This window comes from Drosophila grimshawi, unplaced genomic scaffold, assembly GCF_018153295.1.
Source record: "Drosophila grimshawi isolate 15287-2541.00 unplaced genomic scaffold, ASM1815329v1 contig_848, whole genome shotgun sequence".
NCBI lineage: Eukaryota > Metazoa > Arthropoda > Insecta > Diptera > Drosophilidae > Drosophila > Drosophila grimshawi.
Window position 1 is genome coordinate 14,172,552 of NW_025063692.1, and position 16,890 is coordinate 14,189,441.

A 16,890-nucleotide genomic window follows, 5' to 3' on the forward strand; every position below is an offset into this window, starting at 1 on the left:
TGAAAATTAACTAACCGAATTGCCTATTTAATGAAAAGCAAAATATAATATGCGAAACTTAACTAGAATTCTTTTTGAAAACTGAATTTTACCAAATCAAGATAAACTTAAGTAATGAATTCTTATACAAACTTGTACAACAACAACATTTGCAGCGAAATCTCAAAATTTGATGGAAAGAAATAAAATAAAAGCAAAGTGAAGTACGAATTAAAATTGTATTCTGTATATCTATAAAGAAATGCAAATAAACTAAAGAAAGTCGTATAATTGTTTATTGTTTGGTGACCAATCTCATAATTTGTATATATGAAGAACATGTTTAAATTAGAAAGTCTTAGAAGAAGCTTGCCTTGAGTCGTTTCATGTTCATATATCTGTTAGAACTGCAATCATTCAATTCAAATTCAATTAAAGAGGATATTATTTATTTCAAGCATTATTTTTGAGTGCACAAAAGTGAGCAAACAGACAGCAGACAAAGCTACCAAAGCTAGAAATTCGTTACAAGGAATTGAAGAGGCGAAGACTATCGGCTGCATCACAACATCGTATATTCATTGTAAAAAGCAACGATAACTTTGTCAAAGAGCAATCGATACTTTGCAACCATCAATATATCGTTGCAGCCAGCAAAGTGTCATAAGTAACTAGTGAAATTGCCCAGCACTGGTTGATAAAATTCAACAGAATAATCGAGATTCGCTGGTTGCCACACGTTGTGTGAGGCAAAAGTTACACATTTTATTTTTAATTGCCAATATCAGTCGAAGTGAAGACCAACAATGTCGTCGGTGGGCAGCACAACAATTGCAGCCGAGAGCGCTGATGCGAGTGGCACGGGATCTGCCACCGCACAGCAGGAGCCCATATTTCAGGACATTAGCGGCGATCAGGCGGTAGAAGTGGTCGAGATAGAGTCCGCATGCATGCGCTGCTTCAAATCGGGCACAACACGACTCCTGCCCACCAAGATTCCCTTCTTCCGCGAAGTGGTGCTCATGTCCTTCAAGTGCGACCACTGCGGCTACGCCAACAACGAAATGCAATCTGCATCCGAGATGCAAAAGAGCGGCGTGCGCATTGCCCTGGACGTGCAGCAGCTGTCGGATCTGAATCGGCGCGTCGTTCGTTCCGATCATTCCAGTGTTACAATTCCCGAGGTGGAGCTCGAGATACCCGTGCAGTCGCAAAAGGGCGAGGTGACAACCGTGGAGGGCATTATTGAACGAACCATAACTGGCCTATCACAGGACCAGGAGAAGCGTCGCATTGACCATCCCACAGAGGCCGCATCCATAGATGATTACATTGATCGCCTGCGCCAACTAACTAAGCTGACCAAACCATTTCGTCTTCTGCTCGAGGATATCTCCGGCAATAGCTTCATAGAGAATCCAATTGCACCAGCCAACGATCCGCAGTTGAAAACGTCTTTTTTTACCCGCACCCAAGCACAAAACGAGCAACTAGGTGCGTTCCTATTCATTATGTGTCTTATGTTCAAATCCATTAGCTAGTGAACAACAACAACTACCACAGAAATCACTTATCATTTTCAAATGGACCTACATGTACAATTTTGTATACCCTGAATGCCTTGTCTACATTTTTGGTGGAACTGATTTTGTGTGTGTGACATTTCGCAGGTCTCTATGAGCAGAACCACGAGGAGAACCTGTTGAAACCCATTGCCGAGGACGAGTGGCCCATTGAGAATCTGCATGGGGAGGTGTTGCAGTTCGCCACGAATTGCTCGAACTGCCAGTCGCCATGCGAGACGAACATGAAACTGACGAATATACCGCACTTTAAGGAGGTGGTCATCATGGCCACCGTCTGCTCCAGATGCGGCCACAAAACGAATGAAGTCAAATCTGGTGGCGGCATTGAGCCAGAAGGTGTCCGCTTCACTGTCCGAATTACCAGCAAAGAAGATCTGACGCGCGATGTACTCAAGTCGGAAACGTGCAGCTTATCCATACCCGAACTGGACATGGATGTGGGTCCGCATGCGCTCTGTGGCCGCTTCACGACCGTCGAGGGCCTGCTGGTGGCCATGCGTGAACAGCTGGATGGCACTTTCTTTCACGATTCTGCCGATGAGCCCTCCAAGCAGCAGATGCAGCGCTTCCTAGACAAATACGACGATGTGCTCAAGATGGAAAGTTCCATCACGTTGGTTCTAGAGGATCCAGCTGGGAACACATATGTACAATCGCTCAGCGACAACGGCGAGCCCGATGACAAGCTAACTGTGGAGAGATACAAGCGCAGCTACGACGATAATGAGCAGCTTGGCTTAAACGACATGAAAACTGAGAACTATGAGCAGGAGGCGTGATTGCTTTTCAAGCTATACACCGCACCTGAATGCATTTACTAAACAAATCATTGCGTCTTTAATCTAATGTTCCAAAAATAAAATATTCGCAAAACGATGTTGCCTTTTTCTTTTGAAACTTCGCTCGTCGATATTCCTGTTATGTACTCGATAAGTATTGAGTGGTAGTCTAATCGAAAACATATTTTTAATAACATCGATAATTCCAAAACATAATTGTAAACAAGACTTATCTTATTCAATTGTCAGTCTGATTTTTACTTAGGCTTGCTCAATCAATACCCGAAAAAATATTTTCGTATTAATATAATAAGTCATGAGTGGAGTGCTGCTAGTCGATTAACTAACCAGTGAAATGCCCAACCGATAAATCGGGGTATCGAATAAGCAAGGCTACAAAGCAGCTCCAGCTGATTGGAAACCGAGGCAATCGAAATTGTTGGGGCACTGGCAGAGGCACTGACGATACATCAATTAAATTCAACTTAAGACATAGTTTTTTTGATTGAAGGAGCTCAATATGCTCTCGAATTGTGCTGCAAAAACGCTGGCCGCTGTCGTAAGTAATGCGGCGATTAAAAAACGCCAGCCGCTGGCAAGCAAACAGTCGATGACAGTTTCAAGTTATGTAATTTTTGCACTAAAACAAAAACATTAACAATATGCATGTAATTTTTTCTAGCGGGGTAGCCTGCGCACCATTGCCACCAGCAGTGCACAGCGTAGTGACAATCTCTTCGTGCACCGTGACACGCCTGAGGATAATCCCAGCATACCATTCGAGTTCAGTGCGGAGAACAAAAAGCGTGTGGACGCCATCCTAAGCATCTATCCGGAGGGACACAAGCGGGGCGCGATGATACCGTTGCTCGATCTGGCGCAGCGACAGTACGGCTGGCTACCCATATCGGCCATGCACAAGGTGGCCGATATTCTCGGCCTGCCCAATATGCGCGTCTACGAGGTGGCCACCTTCTACACAATGTTTATGCGCAAGCCGACTGGCAAATACCATATTCAGGTGTGCACCACAACGCCCTGCTGGCTGCGCGGCTCCGATGAAATCCTTGAGCAGTGCAAGAAGCAGCTGGCCATTGGCGTTGGCGAGACCACAAAGGACAACAAGTTCACCATATCTGAGGTTGAGTGTCTGGGCGCCTGCGTCAATGCGCCGATGGTGTCCATCAATGATGACTACTATGTAAGTAGTATAAATTAAATAACGAATACAGTTGCTAAGACGTGTCTCATGCAGGAGGATCTGACTGCTAAGGATATGCAGGATATTCTGAGCGATCTGAAAGCCGATAAGATCTCTCCTCCCGGACCACGGAATGGACGCTTCGCCAGCGAACCCAAGGGCAACCCCACTTCTCTAAGTGAGGAGCCAAAGGGTCCCGGTTTCGGTCTGCAAGCTGGCCTCTAAACCTAGTTGATCCCTAGCTTACTTTGAACTGTACACGCATACATATTTTCTCCTTGGTGCACCTTGAGCAACACACGAAATACAAATACAGATTGTCAAACAGCAGATACAAATGCAATAAACCCTAAGAAAACAAGGCTATTAATTTAAATACGACTTTCGATCTTTTCGTAGGCGGAGGAATCTACTCAGAGCAACTGAGTGTACAGCTATCCTTCAGCCTTCCAAAACACTTTAATGTTTTCCAGGCAGAAGTAATAGCTATAAAAGAAGCATTAAACTGCCTAAAAATACAAAATATCTGCCTAGGCAATGTTAGTATACATATATATTGACAGCCAGGCGGTTATAAAATCCATTAATGCGATATCGGCAAACTCGATATCGGTGACAAGCTGTCGCAAATCTCTACATAAGATGGTCCAGCATGGGTGCCTGGTCACCAGAATATTGAAGGCAATTGCAGGGCTGATGAGCTAGCCATAAAAGAAACATTACTACCCCTCCTCATGGATAAAGAAGGTATTTATATGCCTCTAGCTACCTGCTAGGAAACGTTTCGCCACTTTACACTGACATTTCTGTCACTAATGACAATCTTAGGACCAGCCAAGATAGCGACTTTTATAAAAGCAACCGGCTGGTTAAACTTTTGAAAATACTAACACGAGGAACGGAGGAAAACCAAAATATAAAGAATTTTTTGGTTGATAACCGCCTAACCTAACCTAACCTTCGACCTATCTACAGTGTCTCGCAGTTCAACTGGAACAGCGCCTAGCAAAATATTTAAAGTGCTATAACTTTTAAACAAAACAATAAACGCAAAATGTTTAAATGCCAATTTGTTTTATGTTATATCACGTTTGAAAAGGAAGCTTCAGTTTTTATTAAAATATTAAATAATTAACTGAAATTAGTCAAAAACTGAAAACATATCCAAAATACATGTCAAAGTTTTTTTGGAACAGTCTTAGAAAAGTAACATATTAGGCGTATAAAAACTTAAATAAGGATGTTAATACTTAGTATGATACCCTTTAGCCTTAATAACTTCCCTTAACCTATTATTCATGGAAGATACCAGCTTCCGGGTCGTTTCTGGACTGATTTTGCTCCACTCATCCAGCAGCGCATTTTTGAGATCGGATTTGTGATTCCTGATGTTATTTTCCAGCAGAGCCCACAAATTTTAAATAACATTTAAGTCTGGAGACTGGGCCTGTGGAATTATCATGTGGGGGCAGTTCCAGATATGCCAGGACTGTACTAATCCGGACTTATGCTTGGCTTTTGTCCTGGTCGTTGTCGTGGTAGAACTGGAAAGTACGTCGGATTCCTAGCTTCTTGGCACTTTGGAGTAAATTTTCCTTTAATATATTGAAATACACACTCTTGTCCATTGTTGTTTCAAAAAACACAAAATTTCCGTCACCGGCTTCCGAGATAGATGCCCATACCATGACACTTCCTCCGTCGTGCTTGACTGTTGCCTTTAGGATTTTGGGACTCAGCTCAGTATTGGACTGTCGCCACACATAATTTTGTCCGTCTGAGCCAAAAATGTTGAATTTGGGCTCATCTGCAAATATGACTGTGTTCCAGAACTCCAAATCCTTGTCCAAGTGGGTTTTGGCGAACGTCATCCTAGTCCCTTTATTTTTGGCGCTTATAAAGGGCTTCTTCCGTGGTACTCGGGCATTAAAGTCATGTTTGCGCAGAACCCGGCGCACAGTTTCCACACTACACTTTTTCCCCATTTCATCCTGCACCTGTGGAGTCAGTTTTGGAGCCGATAGCTTTGGATTTTCCCTTATTTTCCTGATGATCCTCCGCTCCTCCTCCTCGGTGAAAATCTTGTTTGGTGCATTTCTGACCTTGTCCTGTATCCGATTTTCGTCGACGAAGCGCCGAATGATATTGAATACAGTTGTGGTACTCAGATTTACCATTTTAGCTATTTGGCGATATGAATATCCAATCCTGAAGTGTTCCAGGATCAGTTTCCGTTGTTCAATGGTAGTCCGCTTGCACATAGTCCTTGTTGGCTGGTTGCACTCGAGATGCAGGATATAACTAATCTGACTACGAAGGATTGGTCTATTTATACCAAAAATAATCAACCTGACGTAAAAAATCTGGGTTTTATGGCACCCAGGTGTCCACAACGCCATTGTTCCACATAATATGTGACCACAAATTAAGGTACTTTTTTACATAACCCGACCTAGCCGGTGGGAAAACCCCAGTTTATGGGGGTCATATAGTCATTTAGGTAGTCCAATATATGTACCTGCCATAGTTCTTTGGAATTTTTGAAAAATATTGAATAATTTGTTTATGGCAGGCAATTAACTTTTTTGCTAGGCGCTGTTCCAGTTGAACTGCGAGACACTGTACATATATTTGCATCTACAGATTGCATTGCTATCGGTATCGGTAAAGAAAGAAACTTTTACCAGCAACTTGGAATTGCAACATCATCTGAGCGTACTTTTTTCGTTCATTTTCCATCATTGTAGCCTTATTTTGCACTTGTATATATTCAATATCGATGAGACAAGCTTATATCCCAACTTAGTTCATATAGGACAGCATCTTCCAAAGCAGTAGACCTTAACATCTGCAAACAATTAGCAATTAAATTATATTTTGAAATATTACACAAAAAAGTGCGTCCAAAATAATCTTAAAATAAACACATCCATCGAATGTTACCTTTTCTTAATCATATTTATGGTTTGTGTGCAACATAAGTTTAGATAAAAAGTTTATTCTAAAAAAACGGTTCAGTAAAAAAAATTTTACACGCCGAGTTTTTCGCCTTTTTACATTATTCTGGCTTGCTTCTCTGAAACCATTTTGTTGTTTTTCTTGCCATTTCCACCCAGTCTAAGAAATCGCTTCATGTTAAACGAAATGTTTTTGTCAAGAGAAGACTATAACTTATGATTAAATTCAAATGATTGAAACAAATTGTGAATAATTTTTTACATTTATGTCTATAATTATAATAGTGACAGTCAATGCCGCTTACATTGTTCGATCTTATACGAGACGGTTTATATTAAAGTTAGCTACCACGAAACAACTTTATTCAGGGATTTTTTACTTAAAGCTTAGTTTTTATGGTGTTATTAAAACTTAAAGTCTAACCAAAAGGGGTTACACAATCAGTGAGAGACATATTACATGCTAATAATATATATATATATATATTTTTTCCAGAACTGAATATAGCTTAAAGCTAAAAATGTAGATGCGTTGTGTCTGGTGTTGTGCTGTGTAGTGTATTATGTTCTGCTGTTACGGATTCATACTTAAACAATGCTCTTAACAACTAGGAACGTGTCGCTTCTCGGACCACTCTCACATGCCATCCAAAACTCAAGCTAATTGCGTTGCAATTAAATTTTAATTACCACTCCGGAATCAACCATGCACTTTATAGTCGTGAATTTCATACTGGACTGGTGGTACTGCACGACTTACTCCTCGCCATAGAAAACGCTGTGTGTGAAAGAGAGAGCATTAATATATATGAGACAAACAAGGAGAGTGAGATAGAATGATTCTTACCGATTCTTGGCAGCAGACCGTTTCGATGAGCGTTCAATGCGATTGTGAAAATTGGTGCGTGGTATTGTCTCATTGACCAAGCGCTTTGTTTTTTTCGGCGACTCGCGCAATTGTTTTGCATCCACATTGCGATGCGCCTCCATGGATTTCTTGAACTTTTCGATTAGGCCCTCGCAGGACAGATTCGATTCGGGCTCCCAAGTATCTTCCTTGGCGCCAAAGCCCTTCCAGCGTATGCGATACAATCCGCCTTGCTCATCATCGTCGACAAAGTCGACAATACGTTCGACCGCCCATTCCTTCTCGGGGTCGCTCACAATCTTTTTATTCAGCTTGCGTCCACGTCCGACGTTAACACCAGCCGGTGACTTTTTTATTGCGCCTGTGCCCTTCTTGGGATTAGTCTACAAAGTTGGGTAGTTTTATCAGTTAGAGCGGCTTAAGGTAGTACCAAATACTATAGATATAGCCATGTCTTTGGCAGTACATAAAAAAGTCAGACGCATTAATTTGTTGTAAGATATATCCTAGGTTATTCTTACACACATACAGATGTGTTTGGCAACAAATGTTTAAGATGCAACGTCAGCTAAAGTTAAAGTTCTTTGCTATATTCAAATATTGACAAACAACGATTTCAGTATATTTTTATCCCTATCAGATAAAATCGATTTTGTTTTTTTTTCAGTTCAGTTTTTTTTCAGTTTTTATCACAGCTGTTTGCGTTACTACAAAAGCCGTTGCGATCAACATCATAGAAATATTGATTCATAAAATGTAGAATTATTAAAGCTCCATTCTATTCAATTTGAGTTCATTGATCATTTTACTTCGCGATATATCTTCCAACGCTCTTTTTTTAGACTTGATTAAGAAAAAGTACTAAAATATCTACTATCATTTGCGAAAACAATTCCAGTATTCAAAACAAACCAGTCTCTAAAATACCGAAAGAAGGATCCTTATTGAAAATAATTATTTGAATTAAGGGAGGAGTGGTCGGATTTAGTTGACGGAAAACTAAAAAATACATATCGAAATCATCTAAAACGGCGAATTCTCTATATTAAGTGGGAATAAAAAAAATACCTTCTTGAGATACTCCTCGATCAAATCATTACAGTTCAAGTCTGCCTCGGGCTCCCAACTGTCGTCGTCCTTTCCGTAGCCCTTCCAGTGCACCAGGAAAAATGATTCTCCGTTCTTGGTCTTGTGACCCACGATGGCCTCCACCTAGATAGATTCAATAATAAAATCGTCTTATTCTCCTGCAAATGCAAATAGCTTACCTCAAATTCTGCCTCCCCACTTTCGTCGTCCGTCTCGTCCTTCTCCTTGTCATCGGGCTTGGCTGATATCTTTTTATTTTGATGTTTTTCAGCTGCTGGCACTTTACCCTTTGATTTGGATATCTTCTTTTGCTTTGTTTGTGGTGATGCCTTTGAACTGGAAGCCTTGCTGCCATTCAGTGGCATGTCATCGCTTTCATTCGACTCGCTATCGTGCTCCTGTGTGGTTGCTTTCCCTGCACCAATGGAAAGCTTTTGTTTCTTGGAACTTGAATCCTGCTTATCGCCGTCCTCCCTATCGACTTCGTGCTCGTCATCGACCGAATTGCTGGCTCCATTTTTCGAGTTTTCATCGTTGTCGGAATAACCGTCGGATTTTTTTTTGTTGATCTTGGGGAGTACCGTAAATTTCCTTTTGCCAAGCTTACCCATTATTTAAAATGCAGCAAGTTCTTTTATAAGAAAAAGTGTTTGCTGATTTTGCCGCGAAAAAAAAAAACAATTATTTATATATCCACCGTCGCGACAGTGGCGACTGTACAACAGAGGTGGGTACCAGTGATGTTTGTATCGATAGTATTTGGGTTCGATATCGCTAATATGGACAGCGGACAACAAAAAGAACTTTGTTTATTTTTATGAGTTCGCAATGCGTTTGTTTCTTGTTAAATATTTTATCTATGTAATATTGTTATTATTCCATGAAACTATGATTGCGTGTAAATAGATGCATGTATGTCGATTGCATTTCTGCAGTAATTGTATATAGTTATTAAAAACACTACATTTTGAACACAATATCTTGACTTCATGCTGGCTAAGCATTTGGATATGTTGTGTAAGTATTCTGGTGATTTATTTGTCATTAATTGCAGCTATCGGTTGTAACTCGGCACTTGTAAACAAACATATTAACTGATTGATATTGATATGTGAACAGTGTTGGAACTTGACTAACTGGCAATCGCTACGCAACACTTTTTCTGTGTCGATGTCAAAATCGGTTTTACCATCGAATCCGATTTATTTGGCACGTGTTGCCGTTGAACCCAAACAACACTTCACTATTCTGGTGCCTTGCAAAGAAATGCTTAACGCCGCGAAACCTAGGCAAACTGCCAAAACCGAGAAAAACGACACTAAAAGGCCGTTGTTCAAAAAGAATGCACCGGCTAAGCCTGGTAACAAATTTAAAGCCAATGGAAAACGCGGTTTTGAGGGCAAGAATAGTAGTAATAAGTTTGCAACTGGGAAGCCGCATCCTGGCAAGGGCGCAACACCAGCGACCGATGAAAAGCAAGATTGGACAAAATTTAAGCAGGAGAAAAAGGATCTAAAACTAAAACGGAAAAGTACGCGCGACACCTACGAGATTACACAGGAGGTTAAGAAAATCTACGAGCAAGTGAAATGGTAAGTTTATCAGATTCCGATTCATCAAAAGATTCAATCCGAAAATAATATGAAATGTATATCACTGTAGCCGTCGTACCCAGAACAAAGATGAACTCGTGCAGCAAATGTACAAAATTCTCAACGTTGGCGACACCATCTCCAAGGTGGCCAAGGCTCACGACACGGCGCGCGTGTTGCAGTGCATGCTAAAGCATGCAACGCCTGCATTGCGCATTGAGCTGTCCGACAAATTAATGCCGCACGCCGTGGACATGTGCCAGTCGAAGTATGCACACTTCTGCGTCCAGCGCATGCTCAAGTATGGTGCTCCGGCCACGAAATCCAAGCTGGTGGATGGCTTGATGGGTAATATAGTGCGTCTGTCGAGTCACAATATTGCCAGCAAGATATTGGACCATATATATCTAAATGCCAGCGAAAAGCAGCGCCGTTACATGCGCCAGGAATTTTATAGCGATCTGTATAAGAAGTCCAAGGACGATGGTGTCCATACACTGAGCGACACATACAAGGAGGCTGCCAACATGAAGGCCTCCATTATGGGCGCCGTCAAGGCCAACCTGGAGCACATAGCCAATAAAAATTTGGTGGACAACTCTCTGGTTCATGCCGTCATACTCGAATTCATGCAGGCCACGGACGAAGAGAAGCTTGAGGAAACGATGAGCGCTTTGTCTCCACTAATACCACACATGCTGACCACTAAGGATGGCACCGAGGCGGCTATTATATGCTTCTACAAATCCACCCCAAAAAACCGCAGAGTAAGTCTACATATTCTGGCCATTATTTTAAAAAAAGTTTCAATATACTAATACAATTCAATGGATGGGGATGTCTCCTTGACATACTTCATACATACTTCGCAACAAAATTATAATACCCTTACCAAGAGTATATACAAGCCCTGCCCAAGCAAATAATCTAAATTCCAATTGTTTTCATCCGCACCGTTAGGCCATTTTAAAGAACATCAAGGAACATCTGCTGAAGATTGCTTTGCATGAACATGGTCATGTCTTCCTCATAGCGCTGTTGAATGCCCTCGATGACACCAAGGCCACCAAAAAGGCCATCTATGATAACTTGCACGGTGATTTAAAAGCCCTGGTAGCCAATCAGTACGGACGTCGTGTGGTGCAGTGGTTGGTAGCGCCTGGTGACACTACTTGCTTCCATCCTGACTTTATAAAGACCATTGAGGAGGGTCTGGCCTTTGGCAAGAAGGATAAGCAGGCTCGTCGCAAGGAGATTTTAGAACAGATCGAGGAACCCATTGCTATGACAATTGCTGAGGACGCTGGCTTTTGGCTGTCAAATAGTCACATTGGTCTCGTCACAGCTGATATACTCAACCACAGTAGGTATTACATAATTAGAGGAGGCAGCGTAAATCCATTTCAAGATATCATCAATTACAGTAACGGGCGAGAATTATGAAAAAGCTGTAGCTGCACTGGCTCCGGTAATCACTCAGGCCGACTGGCGCGTATCGGCCGTGCCATCTGAAAGTGCTCAGAACAAGAAGAGGAAGCCTCAAGATGTGGAGGCCATCATAGACGCGGCCACACGGGAGCGTAGGACAAAGAAACAGCTCAATGGCGCAGCCCCGCCACCTGTCAGCAGCGACGAAGAGAGCGACGCCGAGGAGGGCACACCAGCAAAGAAATCCAAAGAGGATCAGCCTCAGCCCAAAGTGGAGGAGGAGTTGCCCAGTGTTGTGGGCATCGAGGAGGCCGGCATGCATCATGTACTCAAGAAGCTGATTAAAAACGACCAGAAGCACGAAACACATCCGCTTGGAGCACACCTCTTACAGCAGTTGTCCAGCGATGTGGTAGTTTAATGAATCCGCAAAAATTCTCTACAATTATTAATTTAATATTTTGCTTGTTGCAGCTTAAAATCTGGTTGGGCATCAATCGTGCTTGCTATGTGCTCGTCAAGCTGGTGGAGGAATCGCCTACCTTGTTGAGCACTTGCCGAGATCTTGTAGGAGAGCAGGAGCTGCTCCAGTTGCTGCTTGCCCAAAAGACGTCGGGCGCCAAACTTTTGGCCAGCAAATTGAACCTTAAGCAATAGAAAAATGGTTTATTTGAAGTATATAGGCATTAGATTAAGTGAATGCGCTTGAATAGTTCTGTACCATTATTTAATATAGTATTTTCATGCGTGTTTGTAAATTTGGTTTTATTTGAATGGTTGAATGTTAGTATGTAGATGAAAATCGTTAGTTTTGAAGGGTGTAAATTACTGTGGCTTGATTGAATGGATAAATTAAATTAGTGAAACAGGAGGAGCAGCGAATAGATTCAAAGTCCCCTAAAATGACTTCTACAGCTGCACAGAGGAGGAAGCAGATGAATCTCCAGAGCTCTCGAGGTTTCTAGAAGGCGGGCGATCGCAAGCCGCGAATATGAAATTCTTCATCATGGTAGATATGGCAAATAATACTGGGAGTACTTTATTACTCTTAAGTGTTATTAGTCCGTTTGGTGTGTGTTTTAAGAAGCCCCCCATCATACCCTGTTATAAACAGAAACACAATTTGTCATTCACATAATACTAATTCAATTTGTGTCAATATTTTTGGAGAAATGCACCCCAAGTTCCATGGGTAATTACAATTTTAAGAGCCCCTATTATTTTTTTACAATCAAAATTCAAAATTATATTTATAGCATACAATGTCTTAAATATAGTGATTTCCATATGCTCTTCAAAAATTATATATAGCTTCGAAACTAGTTTGCAGAGAGCTTAACTTAGCGTCCTAATGGACCCTAAAATACCCTCTATATCTATGTCATCATCCCATTCAATTTACGATTTGCGCACTATGATGTGCAGGCCGGAATCCGTGTCCACAATGTCCGAGAGTTGTCCTACCTTCAGTGCGAAAGCAGCCTTCTCAAAGGGCGCTTGCATTTGACCTGGCAGAGTATCGAAATGGATATTATATATTTGATTTCGCCTCAAATTGGGAGAATTACTTACCGCGTCCGAATTTACCCAAGTCGCCGCCACGTTTGGCCGAACTGCAGTCGGAGTAGGAACGCGCCAGTTCCTCGAATGTAGCCTCTCTGTTGACAATCTTATTGCGATAAATCTCAAGCAGCATTTGCGCCTCTTCCTTGGTGCGAGTGATGTTCTCCTCGCGCCACGAGCTCGGTCGACGGCTGCCCTTGTGTTTTACCAGCAAATGAAGGCACTGCACTTCACTGGAGCCATCGCCAGAGGAGCCACTGCCTCCGGCCTTCTTGGCCGGCTCAGTTGGCTGGTCCCACTGGGATTCCTTTGTGTGCACGTTGAGATAGTAGCTCATCCCTGTCCAGGTACACGAAGTTTGTGGCTTCACAAGGTGATTGTTAAAAGAAGTTATTTTTTATTTACCGGTTGAGCGGCTGGTGCGTTTTTCCCAACCTTCTGGCAGTTGTTCAGTTTCTGGCATCCTGTTCCTGTTTATGTTACAGCCTCCGTAATAAGTTACTATTGTTTGGCCGACGAAAAATATTAAATTTTTATCAAAGGATAAATAGCAGATGCAATAGCCGAGCAAGTTCGATATCAACCTGGACACAGTGGACGATATTAATCGATGAGCAGTGGCAGCATTTGCACTCTTTTTAGAGTAGCCAGCTGGTAATGAAGTATGATTTATATTCAAAATTAAATTGCTGAATGTGCAATTTTGAGAACACTCGAACAGTGCCACTTATAATTGTACTATTATTACGTATAATGTGTAAATAGCACGCATACATATGAATGAATGAAAGTAGATAGCATCTATGTCATAATATTAGAGAAGAGCGGACACCAAATTTCTAATTTCAATGAATGTTAAGTTTTTGTGCTCTACTTATTTCAATCAGCGCAGAGCTGTTAACAGATGTGTAAGATATAAAGATAGTTGCAAAGCATGTCTGCATTAAAATGGGTAATTTTCTCTTTATTTTATTTTTTTAAATGTTTAGATCGTTTTGTCTGTGGACATAAAATGATTAGGTTGCTATTTCATTCAATTTTTATTAACGATATATCGTCACATTGGATGTTTCTTTCAGAACATCGATAATCAGGAAAGTGACTTAAGTGTGTTCGCCTATCGATAGACAGAAAGCGAATATTTCCGTAAACGCACGACTCTGACTGCTCTTATCGCTGCACGCTATTTTGTTTTCATAAACAATTCTATGTAGGCAGGCATGTCGTCCTGGAAAAGGGCATCCAAAAGCAATCGGAAGGTGCATCGCGAAGGCCATCAACCCGTGGCGCGCCAGCATCTCGGTCTGCTCGAGAAGCAGAAGGACTACAGAAAGTGTGCCATCGACGCACAGCACAAGGAGAGAACGCTGAAGGTGCTCTACAAGCCTCAATAAGAATCCCGATGAGTTGTACTACATATGATCAACTGAAAGCTGAGCGACGATGTGCATCGCGATCGGGAGGCCACGGACAAGCATACGCCTGACCAGTTGGCGCTCATGCAGACCCAAGATCTGAAGTACGTACGGATGAAGCTCACCGTCGAGCGACGCAATTTAGGTCTAAAATCGAGGCAGATATATGTATTTTAGGGAGCAATATAAAAGCTGATGTTGATCTTAATATGGGAAGGTAGCTACACATTTTACCGTTATTGCCCCCGTAACATTGAAAATGGAGTTATCTCAAAACTAATTAATAAATTGATTTGAAATTTTGTAGAAGCTTCCGTATAAGACACTTAAATTAGGTGTAGAAAGTCGCATAGCTTGGCGCTCTGTAATCTGCTATCGTTTTCTTTGCTTAAATAGCTGTTAACAGTCGTTTTAGCAGAGACATGAACCAATTACAGTTTAAGATATTCAAGTATTTTGCTTATGTTTTTTACGAGCAGATGGCGTACGCGAAAAAAACTCAACGTATAAGTAAAAAACTAAGTTGTGGAAGGGTTGGCATATTTAAATAGAGCAAAATACTTAGAAAATACTTTATATTTAATTTTATAGGATGTATTAATGTGTATATAATGTAATGTGTGAAGCTACAAAAATTGGGGTTAGTTTCTCCGATTTCAATAATTACTGACACAATATTTCTTTGTTGTTTCTTATTAATCTATTTATCTTTTGCTCCAAGGAAATTAACTGCCAGTTATTTTCAGTTGTAAGACACAACTGAAATAAGATTAATAATATATTTCTTCCACTTTCAAATTATATGATAGCTTCGAAATCAAATCCAAAAGAAGATTTCCAGAAAAAAAAAAAACAAAATGTTGTTAGGAAGAGATGTTATCGCCGGCTTTGCTCAAAGCATCACAAACTGATTAGGGATTAGTGGTGGCCAATCAACAAGTCGCTATATCGATATTTAAATAGCAATTCGTCTCTAGGATCTTTATGGGCGATTAGTGTGTGCCTATCGGCCTTACTATCAGCTGTTGAGTGCTTTGTCAAATTATTTTACAAGGTTATTTCTGTTCTGTTAAATTCATTAAGGAGCATTTGTTAAAGTACCTGATATTGCTTATAATCCGCAACAAAGTCGAATATGTTAGAATATATATTTTCAAGAACTGCCAAACAGAGCCTTACAGCAACTCCTTAATACATAAATATCTATATATACACATTTCATATGAATACATGCACATCATTTTTCTAATCCCGAATTCCTTATCTGTTCCAATAGCCGAAAGCATAGCGCCTTCCGTAAGGTGCTACAGGCGAATGCAAAAATCTTGGGGCTGCGTCGGTTGCATCGGTTCCATCAGTCCGTGTCGACGTTTAATCTCGAATTCGTGGATCTGTTCTGAGAGAGTGATAAATGAATATGATGAACTCGCTGATATCCTTTAAGATTCGGCCAGCGCTTCTGGTGATCATCCCAGTTGTGCTCTACTCGATGCTGCATGCATCCAGCTATTCCCTCAAGCTCCTCGACGTAAGTATATATATCATGTAATTCTCGATAATCTTTAAGAGGATCTCTCTGTTTTCCTTTATCGTTTAGCTGATTGGTCAGAACCGATTTGTGGGGCACACGGTTCATCATCTCTATTGTGGAGTCCCCGGCGGCCAACGCACCGAAGGCCACCGTCTTCTGCGAGATCTTCACTATGCCCTGCATCATTGCGCCCATCTGCATGTAAGTGCTGCAGTAGAAATCTATATCAAGGAAATAATATTGTTGTTTCTTCGATATAGGGCTCACGTTGGACTGATGATAGTGCCCATCATTTAATAGCACTACCTGGTCACGCGCCATAGCTTGAGTCGCAAGCCCCGTCTATTCATCCACATCTATCCCCATCAGTGAATCTTCCGGCTCAAGAGTCACACACATAAACAGGAATCAATCACAACAAGACACGAAGAAGAACAAGAACAAGCCAAGGGCAAGAAACTAGTTAAACATTCACTTGAATAGGTATTACAAATATAAAAACAACACACAGGCAGTTATTTCTTGTCGATCTCTGATTTGTAATTTTGATATATTATTATTATTATATTCTTCAATTATTCCATAGTTGTGTTTTGTGCATAGATTTTAAATGTAACGCTCGTATTATTAATGTTAAATGCAAACAATTAGTTTATTATTAAATTATTGTGGTTGTCTCATTGAAATACCAGCTTAGCGAAGGAGTATTGCCAACAGCTTTAATATTTATAGATAGATATTTATATATATGTATGTACACCAAATTATAATAGTTTATCTATTAAATATTCTTGGAGTTATCAGTGACTTCTAAGGAAATCCAAAGTGCTTAGAGAGTTTATGAATTTTCAAGGCATTTGTGCTTTCGGCAACTTTTTTATAAACCCATATTTTAGCTGCAG

At 41.0% G+C, this 16,890-nt stretch overlaps 7 protein-coding genes across 7 annotated transcripts; 5 read left to right on the top strand and 2 right to left on the bottom strand.

Moving 5' to 3' along the window:
• Nucleotides 1-693: 693 nt before the first annotated feature.
• Nucleotides 694-2,441, top strand: LOC6565827 (zinc finger protein ZPR1). Its single transcript, XM_001992715.2, has 2 exons — nucleotides 694-1,473; nucleotides 1,650-2,441. The coding sequence occupies exons 1-2, from the start codon at nucleotides 786-788 to the stop codon at nucleotides 2,342-2,344; spliced, it is 1,383 nt and encodes a 460-aa protein (XP_001992751.1). The 5' UTR covers nucleotides 694-785; the 3' UTR covers nucleotides 2,345-2,441.
• Nucleotides 2,442-2,564: 123 nt separating this feature from the next.
• Nucleotides 2,565-3,921, top strand: LOC6565828 (NADH dehydrogenase [ubiquinone] flavoprotein 2, mitochondrial). The gene is made up of 3 exons (XM_001992716.3): nucleotides 2,565-2,903; nucleotides 3,027-3,545; nucleotides 3,600-3,921. The coding sequence occupies exons 1-3, from the start codon at nucleotides 2,865-2,867 to the stop codon at nucleotides 3,768-3,770; spliced, it is 729 nt and encodes a 242-aa protein (XP_001992752.1). The 5' UTR covers nucleotides 2,565-2,864; the 3' UTR covers nucleotides 3,771-3,921.
• A 2,832-nt stretch (nucleotides 3,922-6,753) lies between these two features.
• On the bottom strand, nucleotides 6,754-9,235 carry LOC6565794 (M-phase phosphoprotein 8). Its single transcript, XM_001992717.3, has 4 exons — nucleotides 8,639-9,235; nucleotides 8,439-8,582; nucleotides 7,350-7,753; nucleotides 6,754-7,280 (listed from the first exon to the last, which is right to left on the bottom strand). The coding sequence occupies exons 1-4, from the start codon at nucleotides 9,068-9,070 to the stop codon at nucleotides 7,259-7,261; spliced, it is 1,002 nt and encodes a 333-aa protein (XP_001992753.1). The 5' UTR covers nucleotides 9,071-9,235; the 3' UTR covers nucleotides 6,754-7,258.
• A 428-nt stretch (nucleotides 9,236-9,663) lies between these two features.
• LOC6565795 (protein penguin) lies at nucleotides 9,664-12,237 on the top strand. Its single transcript, XM_001992718.2, has 5 exons — nucleotides 9,664-10,051; nucleotides 10,122-10,818; nucleotides 11,012-11,414; nucleotides 11,476-11,891; nucleotides 11,954-12,237. The coding sequence occupies exons 1-5, from the start codon at nucleotides 9,726-9,728 to the stop codon at nucleotides 12,134-12,136; spliced, it is 2,025 nt and encodes a 674-aa protein (XP_001992754.1). The 5' UTR covers nucleotides 9,664-9,725; the 3' UTR covers nucleotides 12,137-12,237.
• A 371-nt stretch (nucleotides 12,238-12,608) lies between these two features.
• On the bottom strand, nucleotides 12,609-13,791 carry LOC6565796 (putative peptidyl-prolyl cis-trans isomerase dodo). Its single transcript, XM_001992719.3, has 4 exons — nucleotides 13,627-13,791; nucleotides 13,448-13,543; nucleotides 13,052-13,381; nucleotides 12,609-12,987 (listed from the first exon to the last, which is right to left on the bottom strand). Exons 2-4 carry the CDS (start codon nucleotides 13,503-13,505, stop codon nucleotides 12,878-12,880), a joined length of 498 nt encoding a protein of 165 aa, XP_001992755.1. The 5' UTR covers nucleotides 13,506-13,543; nucleotides 13,627-13,791; the 3' UTR covers nucleotides 12,609-12,877.
• Nucleotides 13,792-14,262: 471 nt separating this feature from the next.
• LOC6565797 (probable U3 small nucleolar RNA-associated protein 11) lies at nucleotides 14,263-15,857 on the top strand. Its single transcript, XM_001992720.2, has 3 exons — nucleotides 14,263-14,415; nucleotides 14,476-14,561; nucleotides 15,734-15,857. Exons 1-3 carry the CDS (start codon nucleotides 14,263-14,265, stop codon nucleotides 15,855-15,857), a joined length of 363 nt encoding a protein of 120 aa, XP_001992756.2.
• LOC116805627 lies at nucleotides 15,452-16,757 on the top strand. The gene is made up of 4 exons (XM_032738748.2): nucleotides 15,452-15,511; nucleotides 15,734-15,985; nucleotides 16,055-16,189; nucleotides 16,249-16,757. Exons 2-4 carry the CDS (start codon nucleotides 15,869-15,871, stop codon nucleotides 16,309-16,311), a joined length of 315 nt encoding a protein of 104 aa, XP_032594639.1. The 5' UTR covers nucleotides 15,452-15,511; nucleotides 15,734-15,868; the 3' UTR covers nucleotides 16,312-16,757.
• The last annotated feature ends 133 nt before the right edge of the window (nucleotides 16,758-16,890 follow it).